This window comes from Mastomys coucha, unplaced genomic scaffold, assembly GCF_008632895.1.
Source record: "Mastomys coucha isolate ucsf_1 unplaced genomic scaffold, UCSF_Mcou_1 pScaffold17, whole genome shotgun sequence".
Classification (NCBI taxonomy): domain Eukaryota; kingdom Metazoa; phylum Chordata; class Mammalia; order Rodentia; family Muridae; genus Mastomys; species Mastomys coucha.
In genome coordinates this window covers 14,101,993-14,123,233 of record NW_022196899.1, presented here as the reverse complement: position 1 = coordinate 14,123,233, position 21,241 = coordinate 14,101,993, and the positions used below count along the sequence as shown (strand labels likewise).

Sequence of the window (21,241 nt, the reverse complement as noted above, 5' to 3'; positions counted from 1 at the left end):
GTGTAGCCCTGGCTGTCCTGGAACTCACTCTGTAGACCAGGCTGGCCTGGAACTCAGAAATCCACCTATCACTGTCTCTCAAGTGCTGGGATTAAAGGCGTGCGCCACCACTGCCTGGCAGTCAACAAATTTCTAATTCCTCATATTTTTGGATTTCAGTCAATTAGGCTATGTTGGTAATATTAATTTTCATATTAATATAGTAAGAAAAAGTAATTGTTACTTTCTTGTGTTTTTCTTGTAAGAAGTGGAATTAGGTTTGTGTGGATTTGTTGAAAGATTACTTTCTTGCTTCTTCTAGGGTGTAGTTTTGCTCCTTATGTTGATGTTTTCCATCTATTATCCTTTGTAGGGCTGGATTTGTAGAAAGATACTGTGTGAGTTTCATTTTGTCATGGAATATCTTGTTTTCTCCATCCATGGTTAATTGAGAGTTTTGCTGGGTATAGTAGCCTGGGCTGGCATTTGTGTTCTCTTAGGGTCTGTGTGACATCTGCCCAGGATCTTCTAGCTTTCATAGTCTCTGGTGAGAAGTCTGGTGTAATTCTGATAGGTCTGCCTTTATATGTTATTTGACCTTTTTCCCTTACTGCTTTTAAAATTCTTTCTTTGTTTAGTGCATTTGGTGTTTTGATTATTATGTGACAGGAGGAATTTCTTTTCTGATCCAATCTATTTGGAGTTCTGTACACTTCTTGTACGTTCATGGGCATCTCTTTCTTTAGGGTAGGGAAGTTTTCTTCTATAATTTTGTTGAAGGTATTTACTGGCCCATTACATTGGGAATCTTCACTCTCTTCTATACCTATTATCCTTAGGTTTGGTCTTCTCAGTGCATCCTGGATTTCCTGGATGTTTTGGGTTAGGAGCTGTTTGCTTTTTGCATTTTCTTTGACTGTTGTGTCAATGTTTTCTATGGTGTCTTCTGCCCCTGAGATTCTCTCTTCTATCTCTTGTATTCTGTTGGTGATGTTTGCATCTATTACTCTTGATCTCTTTCCTAGTTTTTCTAACTCCAGAGTTTTCTCCCTTTGTGATTTCTTTATTGTTTCTATTTCCATTTTTAGATCCTGGATGGTTTTGTTCATTTCCTTTACCTGTTTGATTGTGTTTTCCTGTAGTTCTTTAAGGGATTTTTGTGTTTCCTCTTGAAGGGCTTCTAGCTGTTTACCTGTGTTCTCCTGTATTTTTTTATTTTATTTTTTTTTTTTTTGGTTTTCGAGACAGGGTTTTTCTGTATAACCCCGGCTGTCCTGGAACTCACTCTGTAGACCAGGCTGGCCTCGAACTCAGAAATCCGCCTGTCTTAAGGTCCTGTATCATCATCATCACAAGAAGTGATTTTAGATCTGAATCTTGCTTTTCTGGTGTGATGGTGTGTCCAGGACTTGCTATGGTGGGAGAATTGGGTTCCGATGATGCCAAGTAACATTGGTTTGTGTTGTTTATTTTCTTACGCTCCCCCCACCTACCCACCCACCATCTGGTTATCTCTAGTGCTACTTGCCCTTGCTAAATCTGACTGGAGCCTGTTCTTCCTGTGATCCTGGTTGTGTCAGAACTCCTCAGAGTCAAGCTGTCTATGGGATCCTGGGCTTGTTAGAGCGCCTGGAAGTGGAGCTTCCTCTGGGTGTTGTGGGACTGGCTGTGGAGTTCCGCCCAAGGTCTGCTCAGGGCACCAGCCCAGACAGACAGGAAGCAACCCGAGCCACTGGGCTGGTGGAGTTCCTGTGTGCCTGGGTCCTGCAGGTCCCAGCTACTTCCATTGTTGGGACAGATGTGTCCTCCTCACTTCTGATCCTCTGATCCTGGGTGTATCAGAGTGCCTAGGAGGGGAGCCACCTCTCGATGCTGTGGGACTGGCTGCAAAATTTGGGCCCAAGGTCTGCTTAAGGCACTGGTCCAGAAGGAAACCAGTGCCACTGGGCTGGCAAAGTTCCTGCATGCCTGGGTTCTGCTGGTCCCAGTTATTCCTGTGATGGGACAGATGTTGTGTCCTCACGTCTAATCCTGGGTGTGTTAGAGCACCTGGAATCGTTACACTTGTGCTGAAGACTAAGCAAAAGCAGGCAACATGCTCGTACTTATGAAGTTAATTATCTAATGATGAAAGCAGATACTCATCACATACTAACAAAATTGAGTACTGAAATAGTGCTCTATGGGAAATGAGCTCTGATACACAAGTCTGCAGCAAAAGGACCCCCGTAGAAAGAATGTCTTATATAATGTGTGGATGCATCACCTGTCGATTAAAAAGCCTGGCTTAGGCAGGGAATAGAGGTGGGGCATCGAGAAGGAGAAGAGAATTCTGGAATAGAGCCAGGGGAGGGATGTGCTGGAAAGGAGACAGATGCATGGTACCTGAGCACAGGGAACTAGCCACATGACAGAATGTAGGTTAAAATAAATGGGTAATCTTAAGTCATGGTTCTAGTCAGAGAAGAGCCTAGATATAGGGCCAAGGTATTGTAAATACATTTTGAGTCTGTGTCTCATTTCTGGGAGCATGGGGCAGAGGGGAAGGACAAGGCTCCAAGTTCAACAAGCCCCTGACCTGATTTTGTCCGGGGTGGAGGAAGGCTGCTTCCTGAGACTGGGTCTGTAGGGTGAATTGTGCTGACTCTGGGGTTGAGATCGCTTCAGTGGAGGGAGAGGAAGAGAGTGTTCCAAATAGAGGAACCCACGGAGTTCTCTCATGGGCACAGAGTCTGTGTTTGAGGAACTGAAAGAGCCAAGACCAGAGAGAGTGGAGAAAAAAAAATGAGTGTGTGTGATACAAGAGTGGACACAGAGCTCAAAGCTAGTCAGTGTGTCAGCTCTTTCATTTACTGAACTAACCATACAGTTGGATAAAAAGCCCCAATCGTCCACAGTCAGTGTGACCTAATTTTGGATTCATTTTGTCTCACCCTGACCTGCTTACTGTTCTCTAGCCAAGTGCCCTTTCCTGTAAAACCTATTATTCCTACAGAGGCCTAGCATGTGCTTGCTTCAGATACTGCATGAGTGTTATAGTCACATCATTTAGTGCGCAGCTCAAATGTGACCTCACCGTAGAGGACTTCCCTTCATTCTCTCAGTATGACTCACTTTTATTTTTAATTGTGTGTGTGTGTGTGTGTGTGTGTGTGTCTGTCTGTCTGTCTGTCTGTGGGCTTTGCATGTGTGTTGCTGGCAGAGGCCAATGAAGATGTTACGGGTTGTTGTGAGCCACCCAGCTTGGGTGTTGAGAGCTGAACTCAGGCCCTCTGAAGAGAGCATCAAGAGCTCTTAACTGCTGAGCCCAGGTTTAGACCCTGTGCTCTCTCTATTTAAAATCTCTCTTCTCCACTTTAGAGTTTGCTTGTTCCCTGCCTCAGTCCCCATCATTAGAATGTGAGGGCTCTGTGAAAGAATTCACATTGTTTTGTGAACTGCCAGAACCTCATGTAGCAGGTACCTTGGGAGTATTTATTGAAAGGCTAGATGACTGCAGATGTGTGGTTTATGCTTGAGCTGAGTCCAGGATGGGGGTATGTGTAGATATTTTAGAAGATGAAGAATTTTGCAAGGTATTACATAAGAGGAACCAACATATGTAAGTTGTAACATTACCATGTGCTCAGAGATTAGTGGGGAGCTCTGTTAGCCAGAGCTCATCTATGTCCTGGAAAGAAGAAAAAATGTCGTTGGCTTTGGGCTAGTCTAGTTGTGGAAAGTGCAGACCTGGACTTTCAGCATCAATGGGGTCAGAGAAGGAGGAAGAAGAATTTGTCTTTGTGTTGGTTTTCTGAGACAGTGTTTCTCCATAGTCCTGGTTGTCCTGGAACTCGCTCTGTAGACCAAACTGGCCTCAAACTCAGAGATCCACGTGCCTCTGCCCCCAGAGCAGTAGGACTAAAGGTGTGCACCACCACTCCTGGCAGAAGAATTTTTAAAAAGAACTTTGATTATGAAAACTTTTAAGACTCATTTAGTGAGACAATGTTACAACAGATTCTCTCCACCCCCATCTATAGCTTCTGCATGGTAGTAAGTATCCCGCTGCATTCCTGGTTATTTTGATGAATAGCTTAACATCTATACCGTCTTTCTATAAACATTTCTCTAAACAGAATCTAATATTCTATTTTAAGGAATTAGAAATACTTTCTCATGTAAACATTTTGTAGTTTTATCAGGTGTCTTTCCAGGGTATACTTTTCCCTGATTCTCTAATTTTTTTTTCCCTATAATACATTTGTTTGAAAGAATTACATCAACAAGTTAGAATTATGAATAAATTGATTTCTGTATCTTATGTGGGACTAGCTTTCTCTTTCTCTTTCTGTAATTTATGTAGCAAGAAACTGGGCGTTTACTGTATACTTCCTATAGTCGGACTGTTGCTGATTGAGTCCTCACAGTGTCACATATCAGGTTCCAATGATCGAGTCCTCACAGTGTCACGTATCAGTTTCCTGTGATCGGGTCCTCACCGTGTCACGTATCAGGTTCCTGTGATCGGGTCCTCACAGTGTCACGTATCAGGTTCCTGTGATCGAGTCTACACAGTGTCACGTATCAGGTTCCTGTGATCGGGTCCTCACAGTGTCACGTATCAGGTTCCTGTGATCGGGTCCTCACAGTGTCACGTATCAGGTTCCTGTGTCTCCATGTGAGTTAGTGGTTAGGTCACAGTGCTTCTCATACGTTATTTACCGGATGTTGCCCTTAAGCATCTGAAGTACAACTAATTGAAACTGATATATCCTGTAAGTGTAAGCCACACACTAACTAGATTTTGAATGTTTAGTGCCAAAATAAAAGTTTATTGTTTATTGTCTTAGTTTATTGTTTATTGTCTGTTGGCAGTGCTTTAGGTATACTGATTACTGAGTAATATTATTACAATTTTTCCTTTTTTTTTTTTTTTTTTTTTTTTTTTTTTTTTTAAGTTTTTGGGAACAGTAGAGAACTTGGAGTCCCAGCTGTGGAATAGTTACGTTTTCATTGGCCATGCTGATGTAGACTCAGGCTTAACCAGGATATTATTTGTTGTGCAAGTAGTTTTGCTGTCTCTTGGAAAGCCTGTGGTCCTTGGTGGACACTCCAGTATTAATAACCATCGATGAGTATGACTTACTGTTAGTTCTTGCAAAACGGTGCTTTCCTAATCACCTCCTCTCCGTAACATTTCTTACTGCCTGCTTCCCCTGAGCACCTCTGTGCTCATTGTTTATGATACAGTACAGTGTGCCTCAGAAAGTCACAATATTTATTTACTGGCTTCATGGCATGTCTTTCTTGCATTTTTTCCAATGCAGGTTTTTATCCGGATGAAAAAGATTTGTCTCAGAAAAAAGAGATGCCAAGTCTCTTCTGCTTCTTCTCGCTACCTCATGCGGGCTACCTGTACATGGTTGTGAAGTCTGTTGAGTTAATGTCAGTCTATTGGTACCCTGAGAAGTCTCAGCGAGCCGTGCTCACACCGCAGTTCTTGCATGTTATCACAAGGTACAGCCGCACTGCCACTCACTGGCCCGGGACTCACTTCCTTTTCTGTAAGTTCTCAGGCTGCTGCTGGAGTCTCTGAGGGTTTTATACCAAGGGGCTCTGAAGGTTAACGAATTACAGTGTCTTGTCAGTGGTAAAGATTTAGGCTCCGGCTTTGCCATGGTGCTGCTCCGTTTGCTTGCATGGATGTCGTAGTAAGATTTAGAGTCCTCTATGAAGAGTGGGAGACAGCTGAGCATCTCTCTAGAGTTGCTTTCTGTGCCTCCTCTCATGGCTGCTGTCTCCTCTCAGTGTGGACTGAGTTATTCCATGATGTTGTAGAGCTCACCATAGCCAGAATGGTCTGATTCTGTTTCTCACTTAGTAAAGCTGGAGAAGTAGTCACAGGGAGGTTGACGTTCACCATCACGTGACTAGTATGTAACAGTTGTTCTCAGGGTGTCCTGGCCTCTGCATTCTGGGAAATAAGCTGATTTCTTAAGCAGGAATTTGATGTCATTTTTTTTTTTTTTTTGTGGTAGTGCTGATTTTGATTCTGTTTCTTGTATTTTGTGTCTAGATTATTTGAGAGATTGCCCTGAACCCTCTGACAGCAACTGTGTCAACTTCTTAGAGCAGTGGTATAAGAGAATGCCAGAGCCACATCTAAAAAGTACGACTACTAGCAGATTTAGGGTTAGAGTACAGTTTATGATGCACTGAGTGTCCTGGGAGGAGGGAAATTCCTTCTGGCTAGGTTATATGGGAGCATTTCAGACAGGTGGGTGGGGTCTGAAGCCAGGCCTAGAAGATAAAGTTTGGATGGATAAAGAGATAATCGTTATTGTTAGGGGGAAGATGGTAAAGACTGTAATCCAGGTATCCAGGCTCTCGCAGTTGTCCAATAGTTAATTGCATAGACGGCTAAGAGTGTATTTTAAAGAGAGACCATTTTGAGAGACCATTTTGGGATTCTGATACCCACTTTTATCCAGAATTCTCCTTTCCCTACTGTTTTCTGATATGGGAAAAATGTTAACAGTGGGGAGTGTGCCAGAACACGGTCCAAGAATGGAGCTCTGTGAGAATTCGGAGTGCTTATAAGAAAACATAAGTAAAGTCGTATGACCTGTTTCTTGTAAACCTGAGTTTGTTCTTGGAATATGCTTTCATGCCCTCCCAGGTGTAATAATAGGAGTGGATTTACTTCAGATTATCTTGCTACTGTTATTCTAAGTACATACGGCTTGAACTATTATGACCCTTCAGAATATAGACTGTCTGATGCTCTATCTAAAGTCGCTTATTTTATGAGACTTCGTTCAGTCCACCTCATGGTTAGGCTCCATTGCGGCAAGTCCTCTGAGTGAGGACAGGGGTGTTTCCTGACACCTCAGCTTCCCACTCTTCATAGTTGTGTGTAGCGATCATCTTTGAATATGAGGAAGCTAAACATAAACCCGTGATGGGACACCTGCTAGAGAGCCGGGGTCAGGTTCTGATAGTCAAGCCAAGGAAGGCTTTTCCTTCTGGAACACTGATAGCGGCCATGATGAGTTCATTATCAGCTCATCATATATAAAGAGGCTGTTAGAGTGGCCCATGAAAGGGTATGAAGGGACAGTATATAGACGTTTATTTTCCTATGTAGGTTTGATTGGCTTGGTACTCAACTAGTTAGCCTACACTGACTTTGAAGTTATAACAGTCTTCTGGATTTCTGAATGCTAGAATTACCAGTTTGTGCCACTGTGCCTGGCTTAAGCCTGATTTTTATAAAATAGTGCTGGCTAGTGTAACGTGAGGCACAAAGGCAGTCTGGGTTAGACCGCTGAGTTTGAAGTGCTTATAGACTATCATCGAGAGAGCAAGTTAAGTGGATCTGTAGATAAGAATAGAGAAGAAATCACAGATATTTATGTCCAGAAAACAAAACTTGATTTTCAAAGTAGTCAAAAGTCCCCAGAGACCTCAACGCTAATGAAGATTATGTTTAAAAAGAAAAAGAAGGAAGACAATGATTTTTTAAAATTTACTCTTGAGTGTTTTGCTTGTGAGTATGTATGTGGACCATGTGAATGTGGATCACACGTTCATGCCAGCTGCCCACGGGCTAGAAGAGCATGTCAGATCCCTGCAGCTGAGATTGTGAATGGTTTTGAGCCACTGTATGCATGCTGGGAACCACACCTAGGTCCTCCCCAAGAGCAGCAACTGATTTTAACCACTGAGCCGTCTCTCCAGTCCCAAGAAAAAGCTCTTTTAAGATATACTGTCATCTCTCAGGAAGTAAGGAAATAGAGGAATAGAAATACTTATTTCCATCCCATGTGGAAAGACTTTCCAATTTTTTTCTTCATCTGATTATATACATGGATAGTACAGTGAGACGTCAGCGAGCATACCTACATCTGTATGATATGTCACTTCTCATGTCATCGTTGGGACAAATGGTCTTCAGAAGTAACTTGAAGAGGAAGGATTGATTAAGTTCCAGGTTTTAGAGATGCCAGTGAATTAGATAAGGACTGTGTAGCTGAGAAGAGCCTTTTGCATCCCAGCTGATAGGAATCAGAAAAAGAGCTGCTGGTGCTCAGGAGGCTGAGTCCCTGTCCTAGAGGATGAACAGTGATGTTCATGTGGGCTTTGAGGTTTCCCAAGGCACGGGCAATTCCCAGTGTTCTCTCGCTGTCTCACTGCTGTGGATTATCAAGATGTGAGCTCCCAGGTGTTTCTTCTTTCTGCCATCATAAACTCTAATTCTCTGAAACCATAGACCAAATTAAACTTGTTTGTTTGTTTGTTTAGGTTTTTCGAGACAGGATCTCTCTGTCTAGGTTTGGGTGTGCTGGAACTTGCTCTGTAGACCAGGATGTCTCAAACTCTTAAAGACCTGTCTACCTCTTCTGCCCAAGGGCTGGGATTAAATGCATGTGTTCCCACTGTCCAGCTAAACTTTACTTTTTTTTTTTTTTTTTTTTTTAATTATATAGACACACCAGAATAGGGAGTCAGATCTCATTATGGATGGTTGTGAGCCACCGTGTGGTTGCTGGGATTTGAACTCAGGACCTTTGGGAGAGCAGTCCGTGCTCTTACCCACTGAGCCATCTCACCAGCCCTAAACTCTTTCTTTTATAAGTTATCTTGGTCATGGTGTTTTCTCACAGCAGTAGAAAAGTAACTAAGACATCTTGACTGTATACCGTTTTTTTCCTTTTGTATCTCTGTTCAGTAATCCAGTAGTAGCAAACAAGCAGGATTTTGCTGGGTGGAAGCAAGTCAGAGGTTCCTGCCTGTCTTAGTTCCTCTGTGCGTTGCTGCGAACAGACCGTGACCAAGGCAACTCTTATATAGGCAAACATTTAATTGGAGCTGGCTTACAGTTCAGAGGTTCAGTCCATTGTCACCATGGTGGAAAGCATGGCAGTGTGCAGGCAGACATGGTGTTGGAGGAGCCCAAACTTCTACATCTTGATCTGAAAGCTGCCAAGAATCTCTCTTCCGCCCTGGGTGGAGCTTGAATTTAGGACCCCAAAGCACATCCCCTGCAGTGACACATTTCCTCCAACAAAGCCACACCTATTCTAACGAGGACACACCTCCTAATGGTGTCACTCCCCGTGGGCAGGGCATTCAAGTGCGTGAGTCTAGGAGGCCAAACCTATTCAAACCACCACACTCCCTTTTGTCCCTAGCCTTGACTGTTGTGTCCCAGATGTCCAACCGTCACTCAGCAAATGCTTGTCTGTGGCCCACCCTCTCAGTCTCACTTCACATCACAACACTTTTTTTTTTTTTTTTTTTTTTTTTTTCAGAGACAGGGTTTCTCTGTGCAGCCCTGGCTGTCCTGGAACTCACTCTGTAGACCAGGCTGGCCTCCAACTCAGAAATCCACCTGCCTCAGCCTCCCAAGTGCTGGGAGTAAAGGCGTGTGCCACCACCGCCCGGCTCATCACAACGCTTTCTCTGGTGTAGATTAGTAAGTGCTGCTGCTGGCATTTTCGTGTCTGTGATAGCTTCAGGGATGATGTCCTTTAAGGTGGGACAAGCTCTTAAGCATCTCATTCTGAGATGGAAGTGGTATCACTGTGAGCAGGAAGGGGCCTGGCTGTACGCCCTGTCACATGAGGTACAGAGCACCGCTGTGGTGACACCACTGCTTCTAGTTTTTAGTTGTGATGGACCTTACTGTGTAGATCAGGCTGGCCTCAAACTCACAGAGATCCAGCTGCCCCTGCCTCCTGAGTGTTAAAAGGTGGACACCGCCACACCAGCCTTTCCCCCTAGTTTTAAAGCGCGCATGCTCCTGTTTACTTCTCCAAGTTCCTAATTTGTTTTCAGAATCATTCTTGTAACTCCTCTTCATGATGGGTCTGGTACTAAATTCTAAGTAAATACATTTCTAATCAATACTGATATTGATCGAGAGAACCACAACAGATGACAACATCTAGGAGTCTGTGTGCTCTCAGAGTGTCCTTATGTCTCTTTACCCTGGGGTCGTAGAGGGAGAGAGAGAGTTAGGAGCCCGGATCCAGTTGGTTCTCCTCTCTAGAGAGGCTCAGCCAGCATGAACTTGTCCAGTGTTCAAAGCAAGACGGTGGCCAAGGCATTTCTGCAGACTCCTGTTTTCCCAGGTTCATTTTACCATGTTTGTGTCTGTGTATTCTGAGTTAGTCATACCATGTAATGGAGGCTGAATTTCATTCTGCGATGAAAGGGTAAGCAACAGTCAGGAATTCTGTCCTAATCTGTGCTCTAGTAGTCTCCGGTTCATACTTTGAGTTCCTGTTCGGGGCATTTGGGCCGCTTTATAAAATGAGGATGTTGTTTCCAGCCTGGCCAACCTTACTGGTTGGTTACAGTCAGTGTTTGAGATTGTGTGGGAGTGAGGTAGCCTGCAAACGTGCCTCAGGGATTTGGCAACACTGTCCCAGTCTTAACTCACTATCAAGTGACAGTCATGTCATGTGAGGTATTTTCTCCTTCCCTCTTCATTTCTCTGCCGAGGAAGCCCTCCCCACTGACGTGGGCGCATTGGTTCCTGGCTCCCACTTTGCTTAGTGCATATCTCTTCTTCCTTAGCCAAAGCCTGCAGTGTTTCACAGTGCGATGCAGTGCAGCAATGGCTCACGAAGAAGACCTCTACATGGATACGACACTAAAGGTTAGCACTGGCTTTCCTTACAGTAGAGCACTAAGCTCAATGGAGCACATGAATGCTTGCACACTTGTTTTTAGGCCCGAAGACGAAAGGCCCAAAAAAGGGTCATATTCATTGTGCTGGGTAATTTTATGTCAACTTGACACAGGCTAATTTTATGTCAACTTGAGAGGCGGGAACTCCAATGGAGAAATTGCTTCCATAAGAGCAGGCAAGCCGTGGAGCATCCTCTTAATTAGTGATTGATGGGGGAGTGTGGTCTGTTGGCTGGTAGTCCTGGGTTCTGGAAGAAAGCAGGCTGAGGGAGCAATGGGGAGCAAGCCAACAAGCAGCATGCCCCCGTGGCTTCTGTATCAGCTCCTGTTTCCAGGTTCTAGCCCTTGAATTCTTGTCCTGACGTCTTCAGTTCCTACAGCCTTTAGTGCCCTTTCTGGGACAGACGGCGGGTGCTGTCTGTCAATGATTATTAACATATGATGATGAGTTAGTAAAGAACTATTTGGTTCTGCCTAGTGATCCTGTTGTTATTTTGTTTTTTGAGACATGGTTTCTCTGCATATTCCTAGCTGTCCTGGGACTTGCTCTGTAGACCAGAACTCTTGCCTCAAACTCAGAGAGCTGCCTGCCTCTGCCTCCCAGTGAGCACTAGGATTAAAGGCATGCACCGCCACCACCCAGCTGAGGTACTGTTACCACAGTACTATTAGCAGATATCTGGAGAGTGATAGTGTCCTATAGAAACGCAAGGCCCAGGCTGCTATATCTCCCAGATTTTGTTCACAAGAAAGGGGTTTGGGTCCTGCAAACATACAAGCGTTTCTTTCATACAGTCATTTCAAAGTGCTACAGTGTGGCCTTTTATAGCATCTGATGAGAACCCAAAACTCCATTTAGTAGAGATTTCTGTGGTGGAAAGGTAATGAGTCTAGACTTCTTTTCCAGCGAGGTCTTCAGGAACGACTCTGCAGTAGCTCCCACAGCTCTGAGACCCTCTCTGTATTTAGTCAGAAAAGATCTATAGAGCAGGTGCTTTCTGACATGACTAGGTTAGTATTCCAAAGAGCAGGAGCTGGGTGGAAGGTGTTTTTTCAAATGAACAGACTGACTTTGTTGGTTTGATTTTAAGGACAGGGTCTCATGTATCTCAGGTTGGTCTCTAACTCACATTGTAGTTGACTATAACCTTTACCTTCTGGTCATCTTGTTTCTACTTCTTCAGTGTGGGGATTATAGACATGAACCACTATCCCTGCTATGCTGTACTGGTAATCGAACCCAGGACTTCATGTACCCTTCCAACTAAGCTACATCCCCAGCCCTACCTTTTGAAGATGAGGTTCGCATACCTTCATTCCTGGGGATGAGGTTCACACACCTTCCTTCCTGGGGCTAAATGTGTAATATGTCCTTTACTAGGCTTGCCCTCCTGTCAGTATGGACGTTTGTGCTCTAAGGATACAGCTTTTCATAGGTTTGAAGGCCATCTGTCACTTTAAAAACCACATCATACTTCTGACGAAGGCAGAGCCTGAGGCCATTCCAGAGCGAAGAGAGTCACCCAAGAGACTTGTGTAAGCATTCCCCTAGCCCTACACATCTCTGCTAGTTCGTAGAATGAAGTATAACTGTTTATCTTAGTTTTATTATTTTAATTGAAACTCAGAATGATCAGATAGGTGGCTTTTCCAGAGAAAATAAAGAAGATGTAAAGATCTCTATAAGGTTGCTTATAATTTACCATAGAACTTTTATAAACAACAAACTATAAAATAGTTTGAGTATCTATCACCTGTACTATGAATAGGAACTGTGGGGTAGACAGAGCCTGGAATGTTAGTCCTGGCCACAAAGGTTTTTGCTGCTTTTCTTCTTTGGACTTTAAGCACTTGTATTTTTTATCCAGTGGTCACTTTTATATTGTAAAAGAGCTTATTAGTATATTTTTTAGATCAAGGAATATTCCATTTTATACTAAAGAAAATACATCACAGTAATAGTAAGAGATAAGACAATGTTGCAAGCTAACTCACAGGCTTATGTATCCTGAACATTTCCAGTGGTGTGAATATTTTACATGTTGTTTCTGTTAAGATTTCATGGTCCATGGCATGCTAGACTCATGGAAGCCGTGGTGGAAAGAGCCAGAACAAAGCTGAACAAAGCTGATGCATGCCTGTTTGGAGAGCTTAGTACTAGAGAATTGGAGGCTTATCAGTTTATGACAGAATAGTAAATGCCGTGTACCCATGAAGTTCTGTGAACTATGGATGTCTATTATATGTATACTAATTAACCAAGGAAAAATTAAATGGAAGTGATGGCATACTTGTATTATTTTATAGTACCCAATAGTTACAGGTGGAAAATGTAATTTATTAATAACATGCCTTCCAATTTTGATCCTTTCCAGTTCTAGAAAAGATGCCAGTGTGAGGAGCGGGCTCCCTCATGGAGCCGAAGCTGGATGGAATCTGTACATCGTGAACACCACGGCCCCACTTCAGCTGTACAAAGAAATGGTACTTTTTCAGACCTCTTATTCCTCATAGAAACTTCATAGGACATCAGCGGGTGAGGCGAGGCAGGCATTGCTCTTGTTGCTGCCTAATCTCTGCCTCTCGAATTTCACCAAGGAGACCTCAGTGAGGAAAACAGATTAATTATGCATTCAGGACACTTCATCCAGACAGCTGCCAGCCTCCATCATGACCGCTAAGCATGTACCTTTCTTCACCTTGCTTTTCCAGCCTCTGATATTTGAGAGTAATTCCCTCCCTAAGGGGAAGGCCTCTTGCTCATACTCACCCCCCAGAGAGAACTACTGAATTAGTTTAAGCACAAGTAGCCATCGATGTTGAATCCCAGTGTGCTGGTTGGTTTTTGCCTACATGCCACAAATCTAGACATAATCTAGGAAGAGAAGAATCTTAGTTGATCCCTCCATCAGATTTCCCTGTAGGCAGGTCTGTGGGGGTGTGTTGTCTTAATCTCTGAGGTCAGAAGGTCTAGCCCACTGTTAATGCCACCTCCTCATCAGGTGTTTCTAAGTGAGGAAAGCGGGTAGAGCAAGCCATGGGAGCAAGCCCAGAAACAGTTGTGCCCTCTGCTCCACTTCCTGTTTCCACATCTTGGCCTCTCTCGGTGTAAACCATATGCTAAAGAAACCCTTTCCTCCTTTAAGTTGATTTTGATTAGTGTTTTATCATAGAAACATAAGCTAAACTAAAGCACCAAGCAAAGAGAATGAGAAAATTGAGTTGAAAACCTCAGACCATTTATTTCTATCTTGTTCCTTCTTTGGAGCGTAACAGGTTGTCCCCAGGTGTAGTAGCTACTGCAGCTGCAGCCTGTGAGGGCCTAGAGTGGGCATTTCTGTCCTGTTCTAAGAGTCACAGCTCCTCACTCATCTCTGGCAGTTAAAATACTTTCCTTTTAAACAACGCCAAGCTTAGAGAAGTAATAAGAATGAGAAAAATATCTAACCATTGGACTAAGCACAAGGTCCCCAATGGAGGAGCTAGAGAAAGGACCCAAAGAGCTGAAGGGTTTGTAGCCTCACAGGAGGAACAGCAATATGAACCAACTAGTACCCTCAGAGCTCCCAGGGACTAACCCACCAACCAAAGAGTACACATGGTGGGACTCCTGGCTCCAGCTGCATACGTAGCAGAGGATGGCCTTGTCTGGCATCAATGGGAGGAGAGGCCCTTGGTCCTGTGATGACTGGATGCCCCAGTGTAGGAGAATGCTAGGACAGGGAAGCAGGAGTGGGTGGGTTGGTGAGCAAGGGAAGGAGAGATGGGATAGGGGGTTTTTGGAGGGGAAACCAGGAAAGGGAATAACATTTGAAATGTAAATAAAGAAAATCTCTATGGGCGGTGGTGGCGCACGCCTTTAATCCCAGCACTTGGGAGGCAGAGACAGGCAGATTTCTGAGTTTGAGGCCAGCTTGGTCTACAGAATGAGTTCCAGGACAGCCAGGACTATACAGAGAAACTGTGTCTCGAAAAACCAAAAAAGAAAAAAAAAATCCAAAGAAAATATCTAATAAAAAAAAAAAAGAATGAGAAAAATACAAAGAGAACCTTCTAGCTGGCACACAGACTGACCATTGTCTCTATTCCTCCCTCTTTGCCCTCATGGTGGACCCCATCCCTTCTCAACACAGTCATTTCCCTTGGTCCATTGACAAGTGACTGCCTAGCTCACAGAGTTTTGACTCTAAATAATCAGATACTGTCCTGTCTAACCACAGTAAGCCAGAAGTTGCAGTAGGTTTAATATTGACACAGTAGTCCATGGTTTATATGCCACCCAGTTTAGTCAGTCATCACTTCATAGCTTTCCCACCAATCCAGTCTCAGATCAGATAACATGCTTAATTGTGTTGCCTTAGCTCCCTTTAATCAAGAACATTCCTAGAATCTTTCCTTTTATTTTTTTTTTATTTTTATTTTTTTAGATTTATTTATTTGTTTATTTTATGTGTATGCATACATTGTATGCTGTACAGATGACCGTGAGCCATCATGTGGCTGCTGGGAATTGAACTCAGGATGCTCCTGCTTCCTCCGGTCAACACTATAGCTTTCTTTAGACGCACCAGAAGAGGGCGTCAGATCTCATTACGGGTGGTTGTGAGCCACCATGTGGTTGCTGGGATTTGAACTCAGGACCTTCGGAAGAGCAGTCAGTGCTCTTACCTGCTGAGCCATCTTGCCAGCTCCTTTCCTTTTATTTTATAACGTTAAACACTTTGGGGACTGATTTCCTCTCTTTTCTTTGTTTTGAGAATGTTCTTAATTTTGTTACTTTTTTTGTTTGTTTGTTTTTTGAGACAGGGTTTCTCTGTGTAGCCCTGGCTGTCCTGGAACTCACTCTGTAGACCAGGCTGGCCTGAACTCGGAAATCCGCCTGCCTCTGCCTCGCCTTTCTCTGCCTCCCAAGCACTGGGATTAAAGGCGTGTGCCACCACTGCCCGGCTATTTTGTTTTTTTTTTTAAATGATTAAATTATGGTTATACATTCTGAGGTAGAAAGCTGCACAGATAAAGTTGCATTTTTCTACACTATGGAAGCAGATACTAACATTGATACTTCACTGGTGGCACCAATTCTGGTAGTATGTTTGAGTATTGATTGACTTATTTCTAATATTTTTACTATAGTAATTATATCAACTTCGTCCTGGAAAGTCTTAGATCTTGTCTAAATGTGAGTTCTGGAGCCTGATGATTCTGGTTATTGAGTTACCGGATGATGGCCTGGCCCACATCCCACTGTGAGCTATGGAATTAGATGTCATAATTAAGTCACCAGGTGAAACTCAACAGGGGAGACTTGTTCTTAGTTTGAAAAAGCTAAGTCATAGACCATTAAAGAAAAAACTGATTATTTCAAATATGTACAAAAGCCTTATCAAATTGGGAAAAAATAATTGATAACTACATTATTAATATTCTATCATTTGGAGTTTCAGAATCCTTTAAGCTGCTAACACAGTAATGTTTGCAATCATGTGTATTAAATTGGCCTATAGATTGTGGAGGAAGAAAACTCTGCGAAGGCTCTATTAATAACCAGGTTAAGATTTTTTTTTTGCCAACTTGACAAAAACTAGAGTTATCTGGAAAAAGAAACCTTGTTTGAGGAAATACCTGTATCAGATTGGCCTGTAGGCAAGTCTGTAGGATATTTTCTCGATTAATGATTGGTGTGGGAGGGTCCAGCTCTCTGGACAGTACCAGCCCTGCACAGGTGGCTCAGGATAATGTAAGAGAGCCAACCGAAGGCTGGAAAAATAGATGAGTGGCTAAGAGGACTTGATGCTCTTGTAGGGAACCCAGGTTTAATTCTCAGCACCCACACTGTACCTCCTAACTATCCATAACTACAGTTCTAGTGGGTCTGATATCCTCCGCTGACCTTCAGGCGTCCGTGAGATACATCAGACACAAAATTAATTAAATAAATCTAAGAGAAAAAAAGAGGAAGACGAGGAGGAAAAGAAAGCAGGCTGAGCAAGTCTAAGCAGTGGTCCCTTCTGGTTTCTGTTTCAGTGTTCGCCTCCAGGTTTCTTCCTTGGCGTCCATTAGTGATGGACTGTGACCTGAAAGCCAAGTAAATCTTTAGTCTCCAGGTTGCCTTTGATGGTGGTATTTTATCACAGCAATAAAAAGCAAACTAAGGTGATATGCAACCACTTATTCACTCTTAGTGTTTAATATACCCATATATTAATTTTAATAACAATATGTAACAGTTCTTAAGCGTGGGGATGGGATGGGTAACGGGTGGTCTTGAGAGACACTAGCCGTTTGTCTTCGTGTTTCAGGTAGACTACAGTAACAGCTACAAGACTGTGAAAACCGAGAGCTGTCTCCACTTGCTCAGCGAGGCTCATCTGCTAGTGAGAGCTGCCCTGATGGATGGCAGTCAACTGGAGCCTGCAGAGAAAGCAGAGCTCCTGGCAGCTTTTAAAGAAAGCTGCGGACACCTTGGAGACTGTTACAGCAGGTCAGCGAGGCCTCCTAAGCGTTGTTACAGAGTTGACATGCACTTACCAGACTTTCATATCTCTGGGAGTTGGTTCATTTTCTCATTTGTTTCACAAGCATGTTATGTATCAGGTACACAGGTAGGTGTGCAGTAGGCTTAGAGATAGAGTGGATATGACCTATCCAGTGTCTTGAAAGTGTCACAGTTTGTAAGAGGCAGTTTGTAATAAAGCCATGACCTAAGTTTCAGATTTGGAGGGTGATCTTTTTTATTTATCATTTGTTTACTTATTTACTTTGCTTTATTTTATTTTGTTCTCAGGATGTAAGGGGCACATTCTCAGAGAAAAAGAACTGAGATGGTTTTGGTACTTGTTGTCTGTTAGCTTGAGGGAGGGGTATAATTTGAACAGTCTGAGATATTAATATTAGTAGTTAGTGCTTTCAGGATATCAGAAAAGCATATTAAGGTCAATAGAGTTTTGTATTTCTGTGAATTATTTTTTAAAATTTTGTATTGATGTTTGTGAATTTCAAATCATGCACTCCAGTCCCACCCGTGTCCCTGTCCCTTCACATCCCACCCCCCAAAAAACAAACAAAACAAAAAGAAAAATCAACAAAAATAGCACAAAACATCTCTTCATGGAAGCTGTAGTGTGTCACACAGTATACACTTTAGTCTACACATCTTTACTTGCCAATGTTTATCACAATGAGTCATTGGCATGTGCTGCAGTGTGAACACTGCATGCTCACCCGTCTGATATCCTGTTGTTGCCCTGTGTCAGAGATCCTGAAGCCTTGGATCTGTTGAACCAGCCCCTTCACGAGGTTGATTAGTTCATAGATGAGGTAGATGCCGGGGCATCCCAGCATCTGTATCAGCCCTGTATCTGGGCCTGATTGGGAGCTGGCTGGTCAGCCTGCCAAAGCTCTCCTGTACCCTCACAACCAACCACATCCAGCTCCTGGCTAGCTCACCCAGTGCTGCTGTCCTGGCCAGCTCACCCAGTGCTGCTGTCCTGGCTAGCTCACCCAGTGCTGCTGTCCTGGCCAGCTCACCCAGTGCTGCAGCCTGCAAGAACACAGGCCAGCCCTCCTGCCCTCAGAGCCAGCCACACTGCTGCCCAGGTGAAGGGTGAGCTGGTTTCTCCTGAGTGCGGTAGGTGGTGAGGGGCAGGGCCTGCTCTCCAGTTCTAAGAATCATGCTCATAGAAATGTTTGTAGACAGTGTTTCATAGGCTTACTTTACCTGTGTAAGTGATTGTCAGTGACTGAGATAGACTATAGATGCCATTTTTAGAGCTATATTAAATATTAAAATTAATGAATGATTGCTTTTCTACCTTTAATATGCTCAGGAAAATGCTAATTAGAGTGACTTTATAAAAATCCAGCTGTGAGACTTATGTCTTTGAAAAGCATTATCTGTTTTATTACTTACTGTGTTCACTAGCCGGCATAGAAATACACATTTAAAGCCCTTTAAAATTTCTCTCTCTTTAGGCTTAACACTGAGCAGTCCCATCTCGCCTTGCCATACTATAAGATGTCTGGTTTGTCTCTCGCTGAAGTCTTGGCCCGTGTGGACTGGACAGAAGAGACTGAATCACAGAAATATGAGAGAGGATTAGTATTTTATATTAATCATTCTCTTCATGAAAACCTGGATGAAGAATTAAGTGAAGTGAGTATAATTTTCTATGAAGTTATAGCTTTTCTTTTTAACTTTTAGTAGTATTTATAATTTAAGTTCCAATTTTTTTTTTCCTAAAAAATTAGCATGCCCTTTACTTGACCTTCTCATGCTTCCTCAGTATTCCGCATGGAGGCTGTTATGGGTGAGGGACCTGCCCAGTCACAGTGAGATCTGTTCTCAAGTGAAGGACAGAATTCTGGTCCCTGCCTTACTCTGCAGTATGTTTTTTTCCACAACTCCATTTACCCTATTTTCAAGTGTCCAAACTTTATTTAAGTGCCAATGACCTCTTAAAATATTATTTTTTAATTGGATTTTTCTTTATTTACATTTCAAATGTCATCCCCTTTCCCGGTTTCCCTCCCTCCCAGAAATACCGAACCTCATCCTTCTTCCCCTTCTTTTATGAGGGCGTTCCTTCACCCACCTACTCCCACCTCCCCGCCCTCGATTCCCCAACACTGGGGCATCTATCGAGCCTTTATAGGACCTCTCCTCCCATTGATGACAAGGCCATCGTCTGCTACGTATGCAGCTGGAGCCATGTGTACTCCTTTGTCGATGGCTTAGTCCCTGGGAACTCTGGGGGTTCTGGTTGGTTGATATTGTTGTTCTTCTTATGGGGTATCTCTGCAGACCGATCATGTCAGCTCATTTTTGGCCCTTCAAATATTTTCATAATCTCTGTGTTTCTCACTAACAATAATTATATTATTTATGTACTGCATTTTTAGACATATGTTCCTTTTTGTCCCCTGACTGTATTGTTTTCTATTGGCTAACTGCTCATTTTTTGTTCATACTCATCAAAGGAACTAGCAGCAAAAGTGGCTCAGATATTTCATGCGGCCGAGCCGAAGCAACTGCCTCATGTTCTCTCTAGTCCTTCTATGAAGAATATTGATCCTTTGACTGCCTTGCGCTATTTAAGGAAGCTGGATACTTCTGGAGTTTCACCAGTCTTAGTGACCTTGACCAAGGCTGCAATGGCCTTGAAGATGGGAGATCTTGACATGTACAGAAACGAGATGAAAAGCCATTCAGAGGTATAGTAGAATGCCTGGTGTTAAAAGAAGTCTGAAAGAGAATTGGAATAGTTCCTGAGGCATTGGACGTTTTTCTGGCTTCATTGCACCTCATAGTTTCTTAGTAACAGATAACAGACAGTGTTAGATGGAACTTTAGATCTGTCAAATGGAAAAAAAAGATAAATACCAGCAGTGGCTACTGAAAGATCTTTCATCATTGACGTACCACATATATTCAGGATATTATGTTTATACAGAAGAATATAAAAGCTATGCCCAGAGCCAACAATTAGAGTAGGTATTCACTGAAAGCACAACAGAGTGGTGCGTTTCTTAAGCATAGAAAGGAGGATATTAACTGTCAGCCACAGGAGCTTAATAGGAAAACCACAAGTGATTTTACAAAAGGGATCATTTAGGAATAGAGGCCATAGATGTTACGCATGTAGGGATCAGGGCAAGGGGACCGCTTGTGTTTCTGTGTCCCAGGCCTATTCTAAGTTGCTTGCATGTATGATTTCACTTAATTATTGTTGAGTGCTGAGATCAATGGTGCTCTACCTGTCATACACATGACATAGCTAAAGTAATGTGTTTGTGATTGCACCTGTCATACACATGACATGGCTAAAGTAACGTGTTTGTGATTGCAGTCGGTCAGCACTGAGCAGGCCTTTAGAGCCTAGGCCTTGTTCTTGTTGTTGCCTACTGGCCAAATGCTCCTGGTATAACTATGCTTTCTGAAACAGGGGAAGCACCATTAGGTTAGGCGATGGTTTGCAGTGAGAACAAATCAGTAGCAGGGAATCAGCTTTGAAGAGTACAATTCTGAAAGTCAGAGTTCTCTTTCTGCAACTTTGAAAGGACTTAGGGTGTGTGTGTGTGCGTGTGTGTGTGTGCATGTGCGTGCGTGTGTGTGTGTGTGTGTGCGTGTGTATGTGTGTGCATACATATGTATGTATGTATTCCTCATCTAAAACTCTTTACAAAATGGAACATCTCTAAGTTTAGTTATCTATTAATAATTTATACGAGAAAGATAATAATATTTTTCTTGGGAATAAGAGTTAGTTTTTGTGGCTAAAACCCAGAAATACAGTGTTAATAGCTCACCCCTAAATCATGAAGACACTAGGAAGAGATGCATAATGTAGATGCCGTGTACAGTTCATCCTAACATCTATTTTTTCAATCTGCAGATGAAGCTGGTGTACGGCTTCATTCTGGAGCCCCGGCTGTTAATTCAACAGTGCGAAGGGCAGGTTGTTCCTACTGAACTTGCGACTGACTTGAGGGAAACTCAGCCTGGATTGCTTGTGGCTTCAGTCCTGGGCTTACAGAAGAATGATAAAATTGGAATTGAAGAAGCGGATTCTTTCTTTAAGGTTTG

At 43.1% G+C, this 21,241-nt stretch overlaps 1 protein-coding gene across 4 annotated transcripts in view; it reads left to right on the top strand.

Annotated features, from left to right (window-relative positions):
* The window catches only part of Hps3 (HPS3 biogenesis of lysosomal organelles complex 2 subunit 1), a 46,661-nt gene that overhangs the window by 10,753 nt on the left and 14,667 nt on the right, over positions 1 to 21,241 (top strand). For all 4 annotated transcript variants that reach the window (XR_004120385.1, XR_004120386.1, XM_031376433.1 and 1 more), the window contains exons 5-12: positions 5,289 to 5,478; positions 10,546 to 10,627; positions 12,041 to 12,195; positions 13,035 to 13,143; positions 16,959 to 17,140; positions 18,631 to 18,811; positions 19,636 to 19,869; positions 21,051 to 21,236. Coding sequence is in view for 2 of the 4 variants with exons in the window: in XM_031376433.1 (XP_031232293.1) it covers positions 5,289 to 5,478; positions 10,546 to 10,627; positions 12,041 to 12,195; positions 13,035 to 13,143; positions 16,959 to 17,140; positions 18,631 to 18,811; positions 19,636 to 19,869; positions 21,051 to 21,236 (1,319 nt within the window). In the remaining 2 variants the exon portion in view is untranslated. The remainder of the gene's footprint in view (positions 1 to 5,288; positions 5,479 to 10,545; positions 10,628 to 12,040; positions 12,196 to 13,034; positions 13,144 to 16,958; positions 17,141 to 18,630; positions 18,812 to 19,635; positions 19,870 to 21,050; positions 21,237 to 21,241) is intronic.